General features: G+C 36.4%; 2 protein-coding genes, 1 long non-coding RNA gene, 1 other non-coding gene and 1 pseudogene across 9 annotated transcripts; 3 read left to right on the top strand and 2 right to left on the bottom strand.

Moving 5' to 3' along the window:
* Positions 1-376: 376 nt before the first annotated feature.
* On the top strand, positions 377-5,400 carry LOC18448678 (flavonoid-6-hydroxylase). 2 transcript variants are annotated; one of them, XM_088869203.1, is made up of 2 exons: positions 377-678; positions 4,588-5,400. In XM_088869203.1, the coding sequence occupies exons 1-2, from the start codon at positions 673-675 to the stop codon at positions 5,209-5,211; spliced, it is 630 nt and encodes a 209-aa protein (XP_088725329.1). In that variant the 5' UTR covers positions 377-672; the 3' UTR covers positions 5,212-5,400. The 2 variants fall into 2 exon arrangements, with proteins under 2 accessions (XP_088725329.1, XP_006858801.1); XM_006858739.4 differs by having other exon boundaries at positions 435-2,746.
* LOC148781855 (uncharacterized) lies at positions 2,796-5,527 on the bottom strand. Its single transcript, XR_016057326.1, has 2 exons — positions 4,564-5,527; positions 2,796-3,985 (listed from the first exon to the last, which is right to left on the bottom strand). It is a non-coding gene; the product is annotated as an uncharacterized LOC148781855 (long non-coding RNA).
* Positions 5,528-7,497: 1,970 nt separating this feature from the next.
* Positions 7,498-10,190, top strand: LOC18448679 (cytochrome P450 81Q32). The gene is made up of 2 exons (XR_016057325.1): positions 7,498-8,841; positions 9,102-10,190. It is a non-coding gene; the product is annotated as a cytochrome P450 81Q32 (transcript).
* A 2,542-nt stretch (positions 10,191-12,732) lies between these two features.
* LOC18448684 (uncharacterized) lies at positions 12,733-21,818 on the bottom strand. 4 transcript variants are annotated; one of them, XR_002283444.2, is made up of 5 exons: positions 21,503-21,818; positions 19,611-19,983; positions 18,038-19,158; positions 16,080-16,384; positions 12,733-13,357 (listed from the first exon to the last, which is right to left on the bottom strand). XR_002283444.2 is itself a non-coding variant. In XM_006858745.4 (4 exons), exons 2-4 carry the CDS (start codon positions 19,942-19,944, stop codon positions 16,292-16,294), a joined length of 1,548 nt encoding a protein of 515 aa, XP_006858807.1. In that variant the 5' UTR covers positions 19,945-19,983; positions 21,503-21,818; the 3' UTR covers positions 15,239-16,291. The 4 variants fall into 4 exon arrangements, 1 of the variants encoding a protein (XP_006858807.1); XR_967134.3 differs by lacking the exon at positions 12,733-13,357 and adding an exon at positions 15,239-15,852 and having other exon boundaries at positions 16,059-16,384; XR_967133.3 differs by lacking the exon at positions 12,733-13,357 and adding an exon at positions 15,239-15,852.
* Positions 12,961-14,863, top strand: LOC148781854 (cytochrome P450 81Q32-like; annotated as a pseudogene). Its single transcript, XR_016058586.1, has 3 exons — positions 12,961-13,356; positions 14,191-14,393; positions 14,494-14,863. The product of XR_016058586.1 is annotated as a cytochrome P450 81Q32-like (transcript).
* Positions 21,819-21,903: the final 85 nt, after the last annotated feature.

Here is a 21,903-nt window from a genome sequence, read left to right as displayed (position 1 = left end):
CATTAAAAAAGAGACCCATATAGTCTTTAACAATAAATTTTGCCCAAAATAAAAAATAAAAAAATAGAAAAGCACTTAAAAAGAAACCCCAAACATACAAAGGAATTCAGGTCATCAATGTTTGAAAAGGGTGAAACAATATCACCAATACCATTACAATCTATTCACATTGTTTGCAAAGAGGACATGATTAAAATGGTTAAACCATCTCCAAAAATTCCCTGAGACAGCCATATCAATCAACTTGTAGACAAAGTGGTTACTTTGAAAAGAACATTTTACAAAAGTACCCTGTCAATTATTTCGTTAAAAAATACCCAAGCTGCCCTTAGTCTAGATTGGTATATGAAACTAACAAGGGTATTTTAGTAATTTTACCTCACTAAGTGGCTTGAGACGAGTGATGTTAATGCCCCTACTTGTTCCCGGTTCCCAACTTGGAAGATGTGCTTTTTTGTAAAATCTTTTATGCCAGGTCTGTAATATGGAACAGGCAGGGGGGCATTTTGATAAATTGTCCCCATCTGTAACTTGAATGGAGAGAGAGTTCAGAGATTTTCATCCATTATTTTATTATAGTGAAATAATTGGTGCTAGTTTCTTGTATACATCGAGTGAAGATGCTCTCTTGTTTTAAAAGCTTGAGTTTTCATTTTTCCCTAATTGTCCTATATGAAGGTTCATTCCTTGAAACTCTTGAAACCCCAATATTCCAAAATGGAAGTTTTATGTGATTCTTTATGTAGACAAAGGCATGAATGTCACAACGCAACAACCGGATAGCTAATATAAAATTTGAAAATTTTGTGAAAGTGAACTGTATCAGTTTTCTTGGGAATTACAAAATAATAATTTATTCCTAGATGTGTGAATCTCTTGAGTTGACATTGATAAATTTTAAATTTTTTACTTTGTTGTACTTTGTACAATAGTAGTTGCAAAGATGCTTGAGATTGCAGAGAATCTTTTACAAAGCTCTCCGTATGAAGTGACTCACTCTCTTCAATCCATGTTTCAAGATCTACCTGATGGGAACTTCTCAATAGAAAGTACCTGTATTATTTGGTTCTCTGTTTAATTGTCTGTTTTCTCTGCTAATTTCAGTGCTCTTTTTAGCAGTAAATATTTACAGTAGGAAGTTCTTGATTCCTTTACTATATGCTGGGTTTTGTATGCTTCCCTCTAGAGTAGGCTTATTTTTAGCTTTAGGACTTGGAGGCCTTGATTCCTAGGGTTTCAGACCGAAGAGCATTGGTCATGATTCATCTTTAGCTATTGTTTTTTCGATGTATCGAGGATTTTGAAGCTTATGTTGTGGGCTTCTTTTTTTTCTTTTATGGGTGTTATAAAATGCCAAAAGTCCATGGCTCTGGCATTGATTTATGATCTTCTTTGGAAAACCTAAGAAATAAGTTAACCAGTTAAAGCTAAAAGTATGTATTTTTTCTTTTTTTTTCTTTTTTTCATTTATTGGAGTGTCTTATTTCTATGGCTCATATTTATGCACTGATGAAGGAAACCTAAATTTACCTGTTGGAGTGGAAATTTTCCAAATTAGTGTTATTTCGTAGTCTCATATGTTTTACTAGTTTATATATTTGCATTGAGTAGAAAGAGAGAGAAATTTCTTGGGTAAGGGTGTATAATTTTATATGATCTTGGGATCATTAGGAATCCATTTCTTCTCTTTGAACTGGAAAATGGTTAGTATCTAAAATTCATAGTTGTCTGTATTAGTAGTTTTCTTTTTCTTTTTTTTCTTTTTTTTCTTTTTTTCCCTTTTCTGGGCTAAGCATAGTTTTCTATGTTAGTAAGAATTTGAAGTTCCTAGTACTGAAAGTCCGTGAAAAGAAAACAAAAAGCCATGGAACTCATGTTGCTTGTAGCTTTTCTCTTAATCTTGGCTACTTTATATTTAGCCAAAGAAAAATCTTCAACTGTGAACCTTCCCCCTGGACCTCGGCCCTTGCCTTTCATCGGTCATTTCCACCTCCTGAAACGACCACTTTATAGATCTCTGTCCGATCTTGCCAACCAATATGGCCCCATATTTAGCCTGCGACTTGGAATTAGACCAGTCGTAATTGTCTCTTCAGCTAGTCTTGCTCAAGAATGCTTCTCCAAAAATGACATTACCTTTGCATCTAGGCCTCGATTGGCTTTGGGAAAATACCTTGGCTATAACTACATGTCAGTTGCTTGGGCTCCCTATGGTGCCCATTGGCGAAACTTGCGAAGGATTCAGACACTTGAACTCCTGTCTTCAAGGAAAATTGAGATGTTTGCGTATATCCGACATGAACAAGTGGTGGCACTGCTACAAAGTATTGTTGAAGCCTCAGATAGAGGAGAGGTGGTGCAATTAAAGGATAGGATCAACGAGACAATCTTTAATTCCATTGTAAAGATGGTGGCCGGTAAGAGTTACTACGGATGTGGGGCTAAGGATCTAGATGAAGCAAAGGCATTTAAAAGAGCCATTGATGAGACATTCACATTATCTGCGCTGTTCAACATGGGGGATTTTATTCCATGGCTTTCATGGCTGGATCTTAGGGGAATTAGACTGATGAAAGCATTGCAAAGGAAGAGAGATAAACTTGTGCAGAGCATTGTGGATGAGCATAGGAAATTGAGGAGTGGCGAATGCTATGCTTTAAAGCCAGATTTTATTCATATGTTGCTGGCCATGAAAGAAGAGGATCCCAACTATTTCACAGATGATCTGATCAAGAGTTTAGTGGTGGTATGTATTACACTTGACATCAGCGTCTTTTCATAAATTTTCAAAAATATTTCTCATGTGAATGTAACAAGTCTTATGTTCCTTAAAAACGATACATTTGCTGTCTGACCATTTGAAAATACCACTCAGTTTCAATGCGGCCAGTTTTACATGGGGGTAAACACATTATTTGTCCAACATGTCTACAGACTACGGGTGTGTGTTAGATATATTTGTCCAAGCATTTTTGAACGAAAGATCTGGTTGTGGCATATAAGCAATTGTGGACAAGTACATGAGTTGAAAATTAAGTCACAAACTTGTGAGGAGTATAATGGTAATTCTTAAGCGTTTTCCATAAAGATGCCTCCTGGTCATGTTGGTCCTTTGAACAATGCCATGGTGCGGCTCGCGCTCCAACTCTTATCCCTCCACCACATAAAGGAGGACTTTGTTGCATGCTTGTGTATTTGACAGGTCACTCACTTGACTGGGATTGTCATTGATATGCATATTCTAACTCATTTCTTAAGCTGAAATCATCTTTTGAGATGTCTCTTGTTATTATACTGATTGCTGATTTGAGCACTGAAAGTATAGTTCACCAAAGCAGTAAAATTGGGAATGGTGCAGGATGTTGCTTATACCAGTTATGTGTTTTTTCTCCCATATGCATCTGGGTGTGTTCTTTTGTGCTTTTCTGCTATTAGAGCTTTTTATCCGTTACAAGTCTTCCACCTGTAGTCTGAAAATCATGGATGATTCAGTGAAAAGAATGAATTTATGGGCTAGGTTATTCCCAATCAAACTCCTCCCATGCTCGCCTTTCTTAGGAGGCAATCTAGGGTCAGCTGCAAAGATAGAGAGGTATATGGAATTATGGACATCCAATTACTCTTTTGTGAGGTCCCTTCTATCACTAAACAAATCTTGCTATGTCTAGCCATTGGTTAGAACTTAGGACTCTGGATTTGCTGGTTCCATATTTTGATAGATTGTGTCAGTGATTGAAAGTTGGTGCCTCGGGCTCAGACTCGCCCAAGTCACTGAGACCCAGCAGGGTGCAGGATCCATTTCCTCACCCAAGTCGGGTCAATTCAAGGAGCCTTCTGTGTAATTTTCATAGAGACTCAGCCGAGCTGGACTGCTGACTTTTGCTAGTCAAACTACTGAGTCAGGCTTGGGTCCCTGGTGAGTCTGGATCCAAGTCCAAGCTTTTGAAGTTTATAGAGAACATGCCGCATTTGCCTTTTTTTTCCCCTGCATGTAGAAGAAACAATATTTTAGTTAAGGCAAGAATGATACATCTTCTGCAGCTGAAGTGCATCTTTACACTGTTTTTTTCCTTTTTTTTTTTTTTAACTGGACATTAATTTTTCACAAAGGTTATTATCCTGCATAGTTCTATAAGTCAATTGAGATCTTGCAACATCTCTTGGGTGTCTTTCAAAATCTTCATTTCCTGAGGAAAACTTGGGAAAATTTATGAAAAATTCTAAAATCTAAATTATAAAATCAAACTCTCCTATAAGTTTTTCACATTGAAGTCTTTAAAAAATAATTAAAATTTCTGTTTATTTATATAGATTGTTTATTTCATTAAAAATACATATGTTGTCTATACATTAATAACTTTTCTTTCTCTTGTAAAAAACTGTGGGAAGAAAAAGAAAATAAGCGAACAAATATCATGTTATTATGAAGAATAATATTTTCTAAAAGAAAAGGAACGTTACACTTCTTTCATCAGTCATGAGATTTCAAAAATAAAATAGAAATGGAGATGTTTGTCACTACGTCATGCCCCCTCATTGCGCAAAAGGCATCACCTAACCCACCATTTTCAACCGATTCTTCTCCAGGTCTTGATAGTGGCCGGAACAGAGACCACAGCTGTCACACTGCAGTGGGCACTAGCCCTCCTCCTCAACCACCCCGACTCCCTTCATAAAGCTCAAACCGAGCTAGACCAACAAGTGGGAAGGGACCGATTGGTTGAAGAATCTGACCTCTCAAAGTTAAGAGTACCTAGAGCTATTATCAATGAGACTCTACGCTTATATCCTCCAGTCGCCACTCTCGTACCCCACGAATCCACTGCAAAATGCACTCTCGGTGGCTACACCATGCCAAAAGGCACAATCCTCATGGTCAATGCGTGGCACATACAAAGGGACCCTTACTCGTGGCCAGAGCCCTTGAATTTCAAGCCTGAGAGGTTTATGGCAACTGAGGCTGATGTTAAGGGCCAAGATTATAGGGTGATACCATTTGGTTCAGGGAGGAGGAGCTGTCCTGGAATGGGCTTGGCGTTGAGGTCATTAGAGTACGTGCTCGCAAGTTTGTTGCATGCTTTTGAGTGGGAGAGGGAGAGCCCTGAGCTGGTTGATATGACTGTGGGTGCGGGCTCCTTATTGAAGATGGCTGTCCCCTTGAGGGCACTCACAACTCCGCGGCTTCCACCTCATGTGTACCCCCCTGTATGATTCGTACATTGGCTTTATTTGAGAGAGAGTGAGAGAGAGAGAGAGAGAAAGATCACACTATAAAGTATCTTTGTGCTTGCGTGTGAGCAGACATACCTATGAAGAATGTGTTATGATATGTTCATATGATCATTATCTGTATTTGAGACTTAAAGTCTTATGTGTGATGCAATTTATTGTGTTTCTATCTTCTTGGGCATTTAACTGCCATGTGTGGGGGAGGGCTTATTGGCTTTGTATGTGGAAAGGGTTAGGGTAATGAGAGAGTTGAGTAACACGATAACTTGAGCTTTTGAGCAGCAAATGTATTTGGTTCACTTAATTTCAGATCAGAAAACTGGAGGTTTTCTCTCTCACTAGAAATACACACGAGCTATTCGTTCATCAACATGATTCAGTTATTGTAACTAGGACATACATCTGCAAGATTAATAACCTAAAGATGCTTGCCGGTGCGTTTGATTACTGAAATGTCATCATTTATTAGTCCAATTGATGATACAAGTTATAATCACAGAAAATCACTTTTCTGCAACTAAATAGTCTGTTCCCATGTATGCTGGTAATATGATTTGAAAATTTGATTGAAAAAAATTATTAAGGAGCAAGATTAGAAGCATTTGATGTTTCCAATAGAAAGCATGGGAAAAGAGACCTGTATAGGCCTTGAAATATATTTTGAGGAAAAAATATAGAAAACCACTTAACAAGAAACCCCAAATAAACAAAGCAATTCTGGTGATCGGTATTTGAAAAAGATAAAACAATATGACCAATATCAGCACAATCTGTTCACTTTTTCCTAGAGAAAATATGATTAAAATGGTAGACCAACTCCAAAAATCTCTGAGACGCTCATATCAACGAATTTATAAACAAAGTGGTTGCTTTGAAAAGACCATTTCACTTAAGTACTTTATCGACTATTTTGTTAAAAATACCCAAGATGCCCCTAGTTTGGATTGGAATCCGAAACTAGCAAGAGTATTTTGCTAATTTTACCTCACTTAAGTAGCCGAGAAAAGTGATGTTAATACCCCTACTTGTTCCAAGTTTCCAACCTGAAAGATGTGTTTTTTATTAAACTATTTAATTCCATATCTGGAACATGGAACAAGCAGGGCAATTTGATAAATTGGCCCAATTTGTAACTTGAATGGAGAGAGTCCAGTGATTTTCATCCGTTATTATTATAGTGAAATAATTGGTGCAAATTTCTTGTAGAACATCGAGTGAAGATGCTCCCTTGTTTAGAATCTTGAGATTCTTTCTTTTCCATACTGGTCATATGTGAAGAAGGTTAATTTCTTGAAACTCTTGCAACCCCAATATTCCAAATGGAAGTTTTGTGTTATTTTTGTGTAGACGATGGGCAAGAGTATGACAACACAACAAACAAACAAAGAAAATATGAACAAGGAAAACTTAATTTGAAGAATTTGTTAAGCTACATATTGCATCATATAAACTAGAGGACATGAATGATAAAAATATGAACTTAAACGACACACACACACTATCCTAATATGCTACATCTATCCTCTGTCTCACTCGTATAAAAACCTTTTAGAAGGGACAATGAATACTACAGTCCAAATAGACAGTGGAAAAACCAAAGTTCATTGGGTCCTCACAATGATTAATAGAAGATGATAGAGACAGCGTGGGTCATATCATGGATCCCTCTCTCTCCATCATTGTCCATCATTTCAATGGATGGTGATGACCTTAACAATTGATTTGCCTCTCCCACCATCATCGTCCATCATTTCAATGGATGGTGACGACCTAAACAATTGATTTGCAGGAAGTAGCATCAGTCATTACCTGTATGTTATTAACCCAGAAGATGAAGGCAATATACAAATTTCATCAATTTAATTATAGGTTGCCGCTATTAGACCCAAATCAAATTATAATAAAAGTTAAGGTTAAGCAGGCTTGAGCGACTCAGATTGTTACTATTGTCTTATAGTCATTAATGATATGGAACACTTTGTTGCAGAGGAGACAAAGCAGAAAAGCCATAAAAAGCTCATTTTATGGACAATTCTTGCAAAACTCTTTCTTCCCATTTTTTAGAGTTTCATATAGAAGACCTATGTTTCTGTGGACCTTGCTTGCACCCTTTGCCCATGAAAAAACTGGTAGTTCTTCATGAATTCTTTACACTAAATTGTTTTGTTTTGGACATGCACAGTAAGTGAATATTGGGTTGTGTTTCTTTTCTGATCTACAATGAGCTTATTTTAGCTTTAGAACAATGGTGGAGTTTTTTGGTTGTAAGATTTCAGGTTGAAATGATGCTTCTTTAGCTGTTGTTTCTTGTGATGTTGTATAATTAGACTGGGATGGTGGACCTCATATTGTCTTATGAAAGTGCTCCTTTAAGGTATTGTTATATTCTGCAAAATCCATGAACCTGGCATGGATTCATGATTTCCTTTTCTAATCCTATACAGCTAAGCTGTCTAGATTCATATAGGAAATATAGATATGGCATGTTAGGAGCTGCAGTGGTCTTATTTTGTACTTGTATCCTCTTTAGTAGTTTCTCTATATTCACTGAATAAGATGAAAAGCTACTTGGGCAAGCACAAATATCTGGTTTTCAGATAAATCATAATTCATTCCTCTTTAAATTGGAAAAAAAAAAAAAGAGGAGGAAAAAAAAGAACCAATCTTTGTCTGAAATAGCGATAATTAGAAACCCATTTGGTGGAAGTCTCTCAAAACCAAAATCCATGGACCTTATCTTGATTCTAACTTTCTGCATATTCTTGGCCACCTTATATGCAATCAAAAGAAAATCATCATTTGTTAACTGTCCTCCTGGACCTCAACCCTGGCCTGTTATTGGGCATTTTCACCTCCTAAAACCTCCACTTTACAGGTCATTATCCCAACTCTCTAAACAATACGGCCCGGTCTTCAGCCTTTGGCTAGGAAAGCGATTTATAGTGGTTGTCTCCTCGGCTAATCTGGCACAAGAATGTTTCACCACTAATGACATTACGTTTGCATCTAAGCCTCAATTGGCCGTTGGGAAATACCTTGGCTATGACTATACCTCTGTTGTTTGGGCTCCCTATGGTGCACATTGGCGGAATGTACGGAAAATCCAAGTGCTCGAGCTTCTTTCCTCAAAGAAAATCGAGATGTTTGCATGTATTCGTCAAGAACAAGTGTCTGCATTGCTACAAAGTCTCGTTGAAGCTTCGAATAGAGAGAAGGTGGTGAACATGAAGGACAGGATCACTGAGACCATCTTTAGTATTATTGTTAAGATCGTGGCCAATAAAAGTTATTATGGATGTGCAGTTCAGGATCTAAAAGAAGCAAAAGAATTTAGAGAAGCGATTGAGGAGACATTCCTGTTGACAGGGAAGGTGAATTTTGGGGACTATATTCCATTTCTTAAGTGGGTGGATCTACAGGGGATTACCCGACTCTTGAGAGCATTGGGGAGGAAGAGAGATAGGATTATGCAGCAGATTGTGGATGAACATAGGAAATTGAGGAGCAGTGAGAATGATAATTTAAAGCCAGATTTCGTTCACATGTTGCTTGCCATGCAAGAGAATGATCCTGACTACTTCACAGATGATTTTAATTAAGAGTATAATTATGGTATGTATTTTCTTAATGTAACTCACTACAGCTATATTTTCTCATTTGTTCTTCAACTTTTGTGTGAAGATAACATAGAAAAAAAAAATGCCTTTGTTTCTCAACATTGAACATTACAATAATATACATAGATACCACGTGAACGAGTACAGATACATTCTTTTAAAAAAAGAAAAGCATAAATATTTATTTGTATCTGAAGATAACATGAATATTGAAAACGATGCCATTGTTTCTTATATTAACCTCTTCTTTTCCAGGTTATGATGTCAGCCGGAACAGAGACCACAGCCATCACCCTAGAGTGGGCCTTAGCCCTCCTCCTTAACCACCCCTACTCCCTTCAGAAAGCTCAAACCGAGCTAGACCAACGATTTGGAAGGGACCGATTAGTCAAAGAATCCGACCTCCCCAAGCTAGAGTACCTTCAAGCCATCATTTACGAGACATTACGCTTATACCCTCCGGGCCCTATGCTTTCACCTCATGAGTCGACCTCAGAGTGCACCCTAGGTGGTTACACCGTGCCCAAAGGCACCATACTCATGGTGAATGCATGGCACATACATAGAGACCATGACTCGTGGCCCGAGCCTTCAAGTTTCAAGCCTGAGAGCTTTATGGGGACTGGGGTTGATGGGAGGGGCCAAGATTTTAGGTTTATTCCTTTCAGTGCGGGTAGGAGGATCTGTCCTGGCATGGGTTTGGCATTGAGGTCTGCGGTGTATGTGCTCGGGTGCTTGTTGCATGGGTTCGAGTGGCAGAGGGAAGGCATTGAGCCAGTTGATATGTCAGAGGGTGCGGGGCTTACGATGCCAAGGGCCGTACCCTTGAAGGCATTCGTGACCCCACGGCTCCCGCTTCATGTGTATCCCCTTGCATGATATGTGGGTGCATTGTGTCTTAGGGAGGGGGAGAGAGAGATGCTAAGCCTACATGATCATCAACTGCTCGACATGAAGTATTTCATGCGAACCACTAGATCATGCAAGCACGCATGCATGTGTATAAGAGAGAAATTTTTATATATTCAGTATTTCAAGAATCGGAATTGTTTGCAAAACTTCAAACACCAAAAATCCTTAGTTTCCTCCTACCCCCAAAACCCCTCTTCCTTGCGCTTGTATGCCTTTGCAATCATAAAACCAACCATTAGATACCAATGGACCATAAAAATTTTTAGTGTTAGTACCATCTAATGAAATGATTGATGATGAAGGTGAGAATGGACAATGGAGTATAGAAAACTATGGTGTTGACTTTTTTTTCTTTTTTTTGAGCGTTAAGTTCATTAAAAGGAGCCGAAGCTCAGAGTTACAAAGTGTTACAAAAAGAGTAACAAAACAAAAGAAGGAAGAAAGGGAGGTGAGGGGGAGGGAAGAGCGAAAGATAGAGAGGAAAGAGGTCAAGGGCTGAGAGGAAAGAGGTCAAGGGCTGTTAACTTGTGCAATGAAATGATTGATAATCATGGAAGGTTGAACCTGACCTTGGTGTGCATTCCACTCTCTCCCGATTGGTGTCCATCATTTCATTACGTGTTCCCGACAATATGGTTTTTTAAAGTCTATTCGATTGCTGTGAGAAGGGCTTTGGGAGGGAGGAGGAAGACAGATATTTGAATTTTTCGATTAGATAATAATTTTGGTTTTTCAATAATAAAAAATTTGAATTTTTTGATTATTGAAAAATTAAAAAAAGTAGTTTCACCATTTTTAAAAAATACTGTTATGGAGAAAAAGGGTACAAATGTAGTAAGAAAAATTTTATTGTAATTACTTAAAAACAAAAATAATTGATATATATTTCTCTTTTTTATATACCCCATTCAATTGTCCCCATTTCTAATTTTTAAGGAAATTTATCAAATCACATTTAAACAATAAACTACTTAACATTTCACCATAGATATGATTCGATAAAATTTGATAAAAAACACTATACTATCGAAATTAGATCAAGATATGAGATGTTGTCTAGATAACTTATATTTTGTTGAAGTTCCCAATGTTTATTTTATGTCCAAGTGTCATCACCCATGACGTGTGAAAGTGTGGACACACCATATTTTTGGTGACAAAATATTCATTGTTGAAGTTCCCTAATTTTATTTTATGCAAAGTGTCATCACCCATGACCTGTCAGAATGTGGGCACACCCCATTATTGGTGACAAAATATTCCACTACATGATAAAATAATGAGAGCAGGTTTCAATACTAAAATATTGAGAGCATCTTTCAATACTAAAAATGACAACTTAAATTAAAAGAAAAATTACACATATATCTGTTATATTTTACATTATTATAGATATATCGAATAGTTCCCGTTTTTATATGTCTATCCGTTTTTTACTTTTCATAAAGCAAATTTTTTAAAAAGACGATTTTACCCTTTTTCGGATGTTCAACATCTGAATTCAATGTATTTTCAGTTGTTGAACAATATCAGTCATATTTCAAAAAGTTTGCATTGCCAACATCCGAAAATGTAACTGTGAAATTCCAGACACCTTAAGGAGGGTAAAGTCATATTTTTTAGAAACTGTGATATTTTAGATGCTCAACATCCGAAAATGTGGCATTTTCGATGTTCAACATCCGAAAATGTGATTATGAAATTCCAGAAACCATAAGGAGGGTAAAGTCATCTTTTTAAAAAAATTGTGTTATAAAAGGTAAAAAAATAAATAGACATGTAATAACATAAACTATTTGGTATATCCGTAATAACGCAAAGTATAACAAATATATATATGTAATTTTCCCTAAATTACATAGTAGAGTAATATAGCTTACCACTAATGGACCCAAATTATAATAAAAATTACGGATTAAGAATAGGCTTGAGCAACTCAGATTGTTACTTTTGTCTTATAGTCATAGAGTGTTTATGACTAGGCTTCATGAAAACGTAATAAAGCCTTACCTCAAATCCTCACCCATAAAGCATTTCGGCATCGGAAACCTTTATGATGGCTCTAAAATTAATTTTCAACACCGACAATAAATTTTGAAACTTACAACATATACAGATCTTGCATACCTGTGAACACTTATTTTTAAAGCCAAATGGATGGCCTAAATTATTTGTTGTTATATAACTATTTGTAGAGCTTGAAATCCTAATTGTTATGCACAATCATAATATTCAAGTCGAGATGATCTTTACTTGCAATTTTTGAAGAGTTATGCGATGAGATTTATTTATTTTGATAGGCTGCAGCCCTATCAAACCATTTTCTAATAGTCGTTAATGATATGGTACACTTGCAACCATTTTCCTGTAGTCATTAATGATACGGTACATTAATGACTACAGTCGCATTCCTGTAGTCATTACTATATGGTACACTTGCAACCATTTTCCTGTAGTCATTAATGATATGGTACACTTGCAACCATTTTCCTGTAGTCATTTTATGGAAAATTCTTGCACCTCTCTTTCTTCTTATTTTCTAGAGTCTTATATAGAACGCCTCTGTTACTGTGGACCTTGCTTGCATCCTTTGCCCATGAAAATCTAGTATTTCTTCATGAATTCTTTACAAACTAAAATTGTTTTGTTTTGGACATGCATTCTAAATGCATATTGGGTAGTGTTCTTTTCCGATCTACAATGAGCATGCTTTAGCTTTAGATCTTGAATGGTGGAGTTTTTTGGTTGTAAGATTTCAGGTTGAAATGATACTTCTTTAGCTGCTGTTTCTTGTGATGTTGTATAATTAGACCGAGGATTGTGGACCTCATTGTCTTTTGAAATTGCTCCTTAAAGGTATTGTTATATGCTGCAAAATCCATGAACCTGAATCCTACTCAGCTAAGCTGTCTAGATTCATCAAGGAAATATAGGTTTGGTATGTAGGAGCTGCAAAGTTTTCACAGTGATCTCATTTTGTTCCAATATCCTCTTTATAGTCTCTCATTGAATAAAATGAAAAGCTACTTGGCCAAGCAAAAATACTTTTATCTGGTTTTCAGATAAATCAAAATCCATTCTTCTCTTTGAATAGGAAAAAAGAAAGTGAATGAGAAAAAAATAAAAAAAACAAAACCAATCTTTGTCTGAAATAGCGATAATTCAAAACCCATTTGTTGGAAGTCTCTCAAAACCAAAATCCATGGAGCATACATTGATTCTAACTTTCTCCATATTCTTGGCCACCTTGTATGCAATCAAAATAAAATCCTCATTTGTTAACCTTCCTCCTGGGCCTCGACCTTGCCAGTTATTGCACATTTATCCCTCCTAAAACCTCCACTTTACAGGTCATCATCCCATCTCTCCAAACAGTATGGCCCGAACTTCAGCCTTTGGCTAGGCAAACAGTTTGTAGTGGCTGGCTCCTCGGCTAATCTAACCCAAGAATGTTTCACCACTAATGACATTACGTTTGCGTCTAGTCCTCAAATTGCCATTGGGAAATACCTTGGCTATGACTATACCACTGCTGTTTGGGCTCCCTATGGTGCACATTGGCGAAACGTACAGAAAATCCAAACGCTCGAGCTTCTTTCCTAAAAAAAAAATTGAGATGTTGGCATATATTCGTCAAGAACAAGTGTCTGCATTGCTACAAAGTCTTGTTGAAGCTTCTAATAGAGGGAAGGTGGTACCATGAAGGACAGGATCACTGAAACCATCTTTAGTTCTATTGTTAAGATGGTGACCAATAAAAGTTATTATGGATGTGCAATTGAGGATCTAAAAGAAGCAAAGGAATTTAGAGAAGCGATAGAGGAGACATTCCTGTTGACAGGGAAGGTGAAGTTTGGGGACTATATTCCAGATCTTAAGTGGGTGGATCTACAGGGGATTACCCCACTCTTGAGAGCATTGGGGAGGAAGAGAGACAGGATTTTGCAGCAGATCGTGGATAAACATAAGTAATTGAGGAGCAGTGAGAATGACAATTTAAACCAAGATTTCATTCACATGTTCCTTGCAATGCAAGAGAATGATCCTGACTACTTCACAGATGATTTAATTAAGAGAATATTTGTGGTATGTATTTTCTAACTGTAACTCATTACAACTATATTTTCTCACTTGTTCTTCAACTGTTGTGTGAAGATAACATAGATTTTCAAAAAAAAAAAAAAAACCTTTGTTTCTCAACATTGAACATTAGAATAATATACATAGATATACATGAACGAGTACAAATAGGTTCTTTTTTAAATTAAAAAAAAAAAAACTATAAATGCATATTTTCTATATAAAGTTAACATAAATTTCGAAAAAGATGCCTTTGTTTCTTATATTAACCCTCTGCTTACCCAGGTTATGATGACAGCTCACCCTAGAGTGGGCCTTAGGCATCCTCCTTAACCACCCGGACTCCCTTCAGACCAACAAGTTGGAAGGGACCGATTAGTCGAAGAATCCGACCTCCCCAAGCTAGCGTACCTTCGAGCCATCATTTACGAGACATAACGCTTATACACTCCAGGCCCTATGCTTGTACCTCATGAATCGACCTCGACCTCAAAGAGCACCCTAGTTGGGTGGTTACCCCGTGCCCAAAGGCACTATACTTATGGTGAATGCATGGCACATACATAAAGACCCTGACTCGTAGCCCGAGCCTTCAAGTTTTTATGGGGACGGCGGTTGATGTGAGGAGCCAAGATTTTAGGTTTATTCCTTTTAGTGCTGGTAGGAGGATCTGTCCTGGCATTGAGGTGCTCGCGAGCTTGTTGCATGGGTTCGAGTGGCAGAGGGAAGGCATTGAGCCAGTTGATAAGTCAGAGGGTGTGGGACTCACGATGCCAAGGGCCGTGCCCTTGAAGGCATTCGCATATATAATATAATTTCCTATCTAATTTCCAGTTGATATGTCGGAGCGTAAAAAAAGGAGTTCTTAACTAAAAGATGGCGGCAGAATCATTTTTCTGTAACATATGTATTAGCTTTTACTTGCGAGATGGTAAAACTCACAAAAGCAGCCCATTCCAGCATCACCACGAATGCTTTCACTGTTTGTATGAGATTGTCTATAAAGAAGCCATTTATCTTTTGTACATAAATGTCACAATCATTCACACTCATTAGATATCAAATTGGATAACTTGAGATGAGTCACAAAGTCCAAAAAAAAAATTTGAAACTTTATATCAATTCATTGCACTTCTACAACCACCCATTTTGAAATTTAAAAGATAAAAATAATTGTGACCTCCATGTACACAAGATAAACGGAGATAAACATTCTCTTTGTAGGCAATCCCAACTTTAACCATGTTTTGTTGAAGTTCCCTAATTTTATTTTATGCCCGAGTGTCATCACCCATGACGGGTCAAAGTGTTGACGCACCCCATTATTGGTGACAAAATATTATTCATCTACATGATAAAATATTGAGAGCATCTTTCAATACTAAAATAGGGAGAGCATCTTTCAATACTAAAAATGACATCTAAAATTCAATAGTAGCATAGAAATTCCATCATAACAAGTACTCATGACCATGAAAACTGTGATATTTCACCATCCTATCAATGATGGCCATTCTTCAATGGTGGACAATGATAGGTTCTATTCTCTCTCCATCATTGTCCAACCAACCATTGATTGCACCTATTAGGGTTCTGGCAAACTTACCCCTAAATAAAATCATCGAAATCACATCGATAATAGAAGTCAATAAAATGCCAAAATCTTACAAGAATTAAAGCTATTGAATCCCCTATTTGACGTCAATGCATCAATTACACAAAACAGGATCACTAAACCTTTGGAGACAGATCATGAAGGCACAATTCTAGCCCTTACTGGAGATCCCTTAACGGGATTGAGAGAGAGGGCGAAAGAGAGAGGGAGAGTGTGTGTGCAAAATTTACCATCTATGTACACATGATCATAAGTGTGACGATCACAAAACTAGCCTTCAACCACATTTTTAATTTCCATCAACGCTAACGAATATGATTGATTCTCACTGAATTTTCTGGATTGAAATAATAATTGAATACATCAGTCAGTCCATAGCAAAGTTACCTTCATCTTGGCCTGTTCATAGTAAATAACAGAGAATCATTTTTGTTTCAATAGGTGGGAGAGAGTATCATTTATTAAAGCCTAGATATTAGTCTGTTAAATCAGATAGAAGAGAATAAAGAGAATAGCATTTAGGTGGGAGAGAGAGTATCATTTATTAAAGCCTATAAATTAGTCTGTTAAATAAGATAGAAGAGAACAAAGAGAATAGCATTTACCTGCTTACTGGGGACAGTTACCTGATATTCGTGACCAATCGTTTAGTTCTGTCCGTGACATTGATCACACAATCTCTGAGGAACCCGATTAATCTCAACCTCTATTGCTCAAGCTCCTATGCAACAAGAAAGCTCAAAATATATGATTGCATAATGTACATGTGTATGCATGTAATGCTCTCTATAAAGCTCTGCCATTACTATTGACAGTCAGTCACATAGTGGCATTCTTCTCATGAAACTCGAGACCCAGAAAACCATTTGAAAATAACCCACTTCAACCATGAGGAAAAGCAGTATTTTGCCAGGTGCTCAGGTAAGTCTGCCTGCAATTGAAATAGTGACAACAATCAAAAATAGCATGTGGCTTGCGTCTCATGCAGAAGTTTTTCTTTCTTCTAAATAACCATGCCCTATGTTAAACAGAAACTCGAGCTAAAGACACTCAAGGTGAAAAAGCAAACAAGGAAAAAAGAAATAGAGAGGTCCAGTAGACTGCATCAACATAAGAAGGCAACTTCAAAAGACAGAAGAAAATACTGATCCAAGAATCAAAGACCACAGCCTGAAGTAAGGGGGCTTTTAGAAAACGAACAAGAGACCAAAAACTCAACATGCTTGTTAAAAGCCAAATCACACCCAAACTATTTTTTGAAGAAAGTAAAACAATAACCCTTGCATGCAGTAGAAATGTCTCAATTGAGGACACCATCTACTTCAAAGTAAGCCATGCCATGCAGTGTTACATGGACACTAACACAGTGTCATGTCTAGCGTCTAGTATATCTTCCCAAAAAATCCAATAAATCTCCAACGCCAACCCGTTCGTACAATTATGCGCCCACATCCGTAACAATAAAATTTAGAAATCTAAATTTATTTTATGCAAGAATAATAAAATAAAATAAAATAAATCTGTTCTGTTATATTTTAAAATAATTTAAACCGCATTTTAGTAAGGGAACAGTTTATATAAGGTTGCAACCTTAAAATGTAGAACTACGGATGCACCTCAAAAATCCATCGGAAAAGGTTGTTTTAATATTGAAAAACCCTCTAATTGATCATCTCGACATCGAGATGAATGACTATGAAAACAAAAAAAGATTTTGAGTCCCAAAAATGGTGCATCTTACAACACATTATCTAGACTATCCATTTTCACGATTTTCATGTATTTATAGATCTACTTGATTTTAATCATTTTTGGAGTTTAAAATTTTATAATTAGATATAAAAATAGATTTTGAGATAATCTTAATAATATTTTACATCAAAATTATATGTTATGATAAAATTTGAAGGTGCACCATAAATGGATTGTTTAAGGTTGCAACCTTATGGAAACCACACCCTTTTAGTAATAATATTTTGTAAATGTATGTAAAACATCTATCAATTTGGTATTTTTGTTGGTAGAACCACTATCTTCAAATTAGAAGCTTGCAAATTGAAATCTCGCAAAAGATAATTTGCTTTTAGACAATAAAACTCATATTAATTTTAGAATTTAAAATAAAAAAAATTATATGCACATGATTATAAGTTAATATCATATTAATAGAAGTTCATAGACAAGCATGTGCATGAATTAAAGGGTTCTTTTATTGATATTGTGTTGTTGACTTTGTCTAATAAAGTAATAAACGAAATATGTGCTATAAATGCATGGGATTTCGGACATTGTAAAGTTATACACAATATACATTTCAAATATAAACATCATTATGCTAATGACATGGTGGTTAGTGCTTTTTGACGTCTCCACAAGCGGTTCTGGGTTCATACATGCACTATAAATGTCGACACGTTGTGTCACCACCAATACGTATAGATAGTGTGTCAGCACAACACAAGGGTGAAGGTCAAGTGTCTATTAACACTAATGCTAAGTGTTTACATTTCCTTTTTTGGGTAATAAATATAGAAAGGTAAAGTATATTTAGTCAAAGATTAAAAGGAAGTAGGGAACAGCATACCTTGCCCCATGCACAAGAATAACCATCAGTTGAAAGCAACCAACTCCCGATTCCTGATTCTGTATCCCCCAATTCACTGAAATCTCCAAATTCCATAGACCTATCCTTGAAATTATTTTTCCTCCTTTTTTTCCTTCTTTTCTCTCTCTTCTTCCTCTTCACCTTACCCAATTCCCCATCACTACCACTCGAAAGCCCATCAGAATCAACCAAAGAGTAACTACGTGATTTTCGAAAACCAATCCCATTCGTTGAAAAGAGAGCCTCCCATGATTCACACACATCTGACTCCTTTAATAGACAATAATGGACCACCCAAGCCTCGAGCCCAAGCCATTTCACAACTTCAGATTTCTCCATGTTTAGACATTCTTTTGCAAGTACCAAATGGTGACCAGGGTTCAAATTTCCACAAGTATCCAAAAGTTCTTCAACCCCATCCTTTTCTGCCTCATGGTCCCCATCATTAAGGAGACGCATTATTTGGCGGCCTTCATTAATAACAGCATTAGTAAGAAGCAATGAATCAAGAGGTGGGCAACAAGCACATGTTGCCAACAAAACTTCAAGCCAATAGGACTGTGAATCTCTAAAATAAGACTTCTTGCATTTATTCTCCATATATGGCTTTCTTGAGGCAAGAAATTTACCAAAAGAATTCAAGAAAAGACAAATATCACTCTCACCAAGAAGTACAAGAAGGTGGCGGCACAAAAATGAAAACTCTACGTCCAATAGAAACTCATTTACTACTGCCCATATATCTTCTGAGTTCTTGGTGTACATCAAATGGATAAATTGCTCAATGAAGAATTTTGAATCTATGAGTAGGATTTCACCACCTTTTACTGACTCAGCAAGCTCTTCTGAGGACCAGAAATCTGGTACATTTTCAAGAAAATTCTCTATTGTTTGGAGGACATCCAAGTCGAGAAAGTAATGGGGCTTTGTAGCAACCATTGCAGGTGACTGCCCATGCTTACCCTTCCACTCAAGCTCCTCCCAACAAATATCCCTATTCACAAACGAAAACTGCGAAATTGCCTTTGCACCTTTTCTATGCTCGGCTTCACCCATACCACCAAAATTTCCAAACCATTGCAATATACGTTTCGGATTCCCTGCTTCCATGGCAACAGATATAAATATGACATGGTAACAGATATAAATATCAACAGCACAAAGAATGAAACGTCTTGGTCAGAATCAAATAAAGAAATTCAACTTAGGTTTGTTATTGATAAGCTTTGTTCACTTCCTATGTTTTCCATACCACGACTGACAATAGATAAGGCTGTATAGTTAACACGGAGTGTGAAATAAAACCTAAGCAATAGAATTTAATAGATTGACAATTGCCTCATTATGCATATCATTGCAGTAAATCGGGAAGCATGCTAAATAAGCATGAATGAAAAGCTTAGTTTTACTGCCCAAAAAAAAATAACGGCAGAAAGTTTCAATGTTCATCTTTGTTTTCCTCTTCCTTGAAGGAAATTTCTTTTCTATTGTACAATGCTTAATTGTCACTCTTATTATCTAGTATTGTGGAAGCTAAGAGAAAAATACTCACCTTTAAAAAACTTCCGCATCATCAAACTCCTCTTGGCTATAATAGGGCCAGCTTTTTGAGGGCTTCGATCAAAAAGAATTTGCAAAAACTGAGAAGCTATGAGATGCTTCCGGGGCGAAGATTTAAGAATGTCCGTAAATAATTCACACTGCTCATGAGGAGTTATTGAATCAATGCAAGAAACTGTGTTGCATAACCAGAGGCGAGCCTCTGACTGTGTGATCGCAGACCAAATAATGGCTTCCAATTTCTGTAAAAATGATATCCTCTCTTTTCCTCCAACACCATGATCATGAATCACAAATATGTTTTCAGACAAAAATAGGTTGATCATTTCGCACTCCAGAAAGAATTTGTATAATTTGATAATAAGCTGCAGAGGAAAGAAATTAAACAAATAACTTTGCAACAAGATACAGAACAACCACATGTCACATATCTCGCAGTAATAACACACTATATTTTCACAATGCTAATTTGTTATAATCGAAACATAGCTGTCACCTCAGAGGTCTGACAAAATGTGAATGATACAGAGAAAACAATCTACATACTGACTGGACCCAGCCAAACCAATACACTAGTTGATTTGATGTTTAGTCTAGTTTTCATGAATCATAACATGGAGTCAGCCTTCAAATGCATAAAACTACACAAACATTAAAACAACAAACTCCTTCAGGAGCAGTTCTGCAAAAACTGCAAACCAATAAACAGATTCGGGAAACTTATATTAAATTTGAAATGTTCCCAATCAGGCCAATCCATGAAACATCAATTACATGAATATAGGCATCACCAATTCAGTAAACACTGATTTGTTAAAATATAGAGATTCCCAGTCTTTCATTTTGTAGATAGGTAATATGGTTTCAAATCCACATCCTTAAATTTTAACAATGTTAGAAAAAAAAAAAAAAACCCAAGACTATCGTGATGAAAACATATTAATACTTAATACTAAAGGGTTGAGAGTGAAGCATAACAATAAAGAACGAACCAATTTTGAAGGATCAAAGCAACCAAGCCACAAGAAACCCAATGTACAGAACAATGAAATATGCACATAAGAGAAATATTAGACGACCATTACCAAGATTTTATCCATTTAATTAAAAAAGAAAAGAAAAGAAAATACCATTTAAAGAAGTCCAAATACACTTTAAATTTAATGAATCAACTACACTTTAAATTTAAGTCTAAACAATAATCCACTAGAAAACTTAACAAAAACACCAAAAATAGTTCAAATTCTCAAGACACCTGATATAGGTAAGGCCAAAAGAGTTCCATACACTCTCTTAGGAGACAGATATCGCAAAACCCAATTCTTGTTATTCAAAATAGCTCTCTCTTGAACGCCACTTGAAGCACACAAATAAATTGGCTTCAAGGAGACAGGTTAAATGCCGCACTGCTTGCAGAGTCTGTAAAGCTACTAGAAATCTCAATTTTTCCCAAAATCCAGCAGCTAGAAAACCAATTCAAAGTAAGCGAATAAATTTTCAAAAAAATTTCTATCTAACCAATTGAATAAAAGATCAAATTTGAGAATTCAGAGATTCCCAACCATTATTTACCCCCTTATAAAACACTGCACAAACATAAAAGGAAGAATAAACGATATTTATCCAAATTTCATTGCACAGATTTGTTTTAATAAATTGGGGTTTACCCATACATTGAACGGTATGAATAAGAAAAGGAATCAAAATAAAAATAAAAAACAGGAAATGCCAAATTATATCATTGTAATACTTGTGTGGAGAAAAATAAAGAAATTACATAGTAGATGACCAATTATCACAATAAGACATAAAAGATAGATGAAGACCAATTATCACAAATAGGAGATAAAATATTGATGAAGCCTAATTTCACGAAATTATTACCTCAAATCATCTATTTGAACCTCAATTCACAGAGAATATGAAATGCTAGGCCTGAATCTCTGCACCGATAATTTGAAAACCTGAGCTTTAACCTCCAATTGATTTTTTCTTTTTTTTTCTTTTTTTATTATGGCAAACCTAAGGTTTTAATGAGGGTTTACTTCAAGGAGTTGGAGTTCAAACCATCGCGAACAGTCCAAGTCCGGGAAGGAAATGAAAGCTAGGGTTTTTTTGCCGGGAAAATGAGCCCATGTTTCGTTCAAGGGGGGAGGACCGAAATTTTATTAATGCCAAAATGGGCCTCTCCCTGGACTTCGCCCGCGTTTTTTTGAGCGTTATAGCGTACTCCCGCAGATTCATACTGTACCCTTACTTCCTCATGCAAAATTGTGTAAGAAGAG

The sequence above is a fragment of the Amborella trichopoda genome, chromosome 6, assembly GCF_054954075.1.
Source record: "Amborella trichopoda isolate Santa Cruz 75 chromosome 6, AtrichopodaSantaCruz75HAP2 v2.0, whole genome shotgun sequence".
NCBI classification, from domain to species: Eukaryota; Viridiplantae; Streptophyta; class Magnoliopsida; order Amborellales; family Amborellaceae; genus Amborella; species Amborella trichopoda.
The sequence above is the reverse complement of the archived record's forward strand: the minus strand, read 5'-3'. Positions and strand labels throughout refer to the sequence as shown.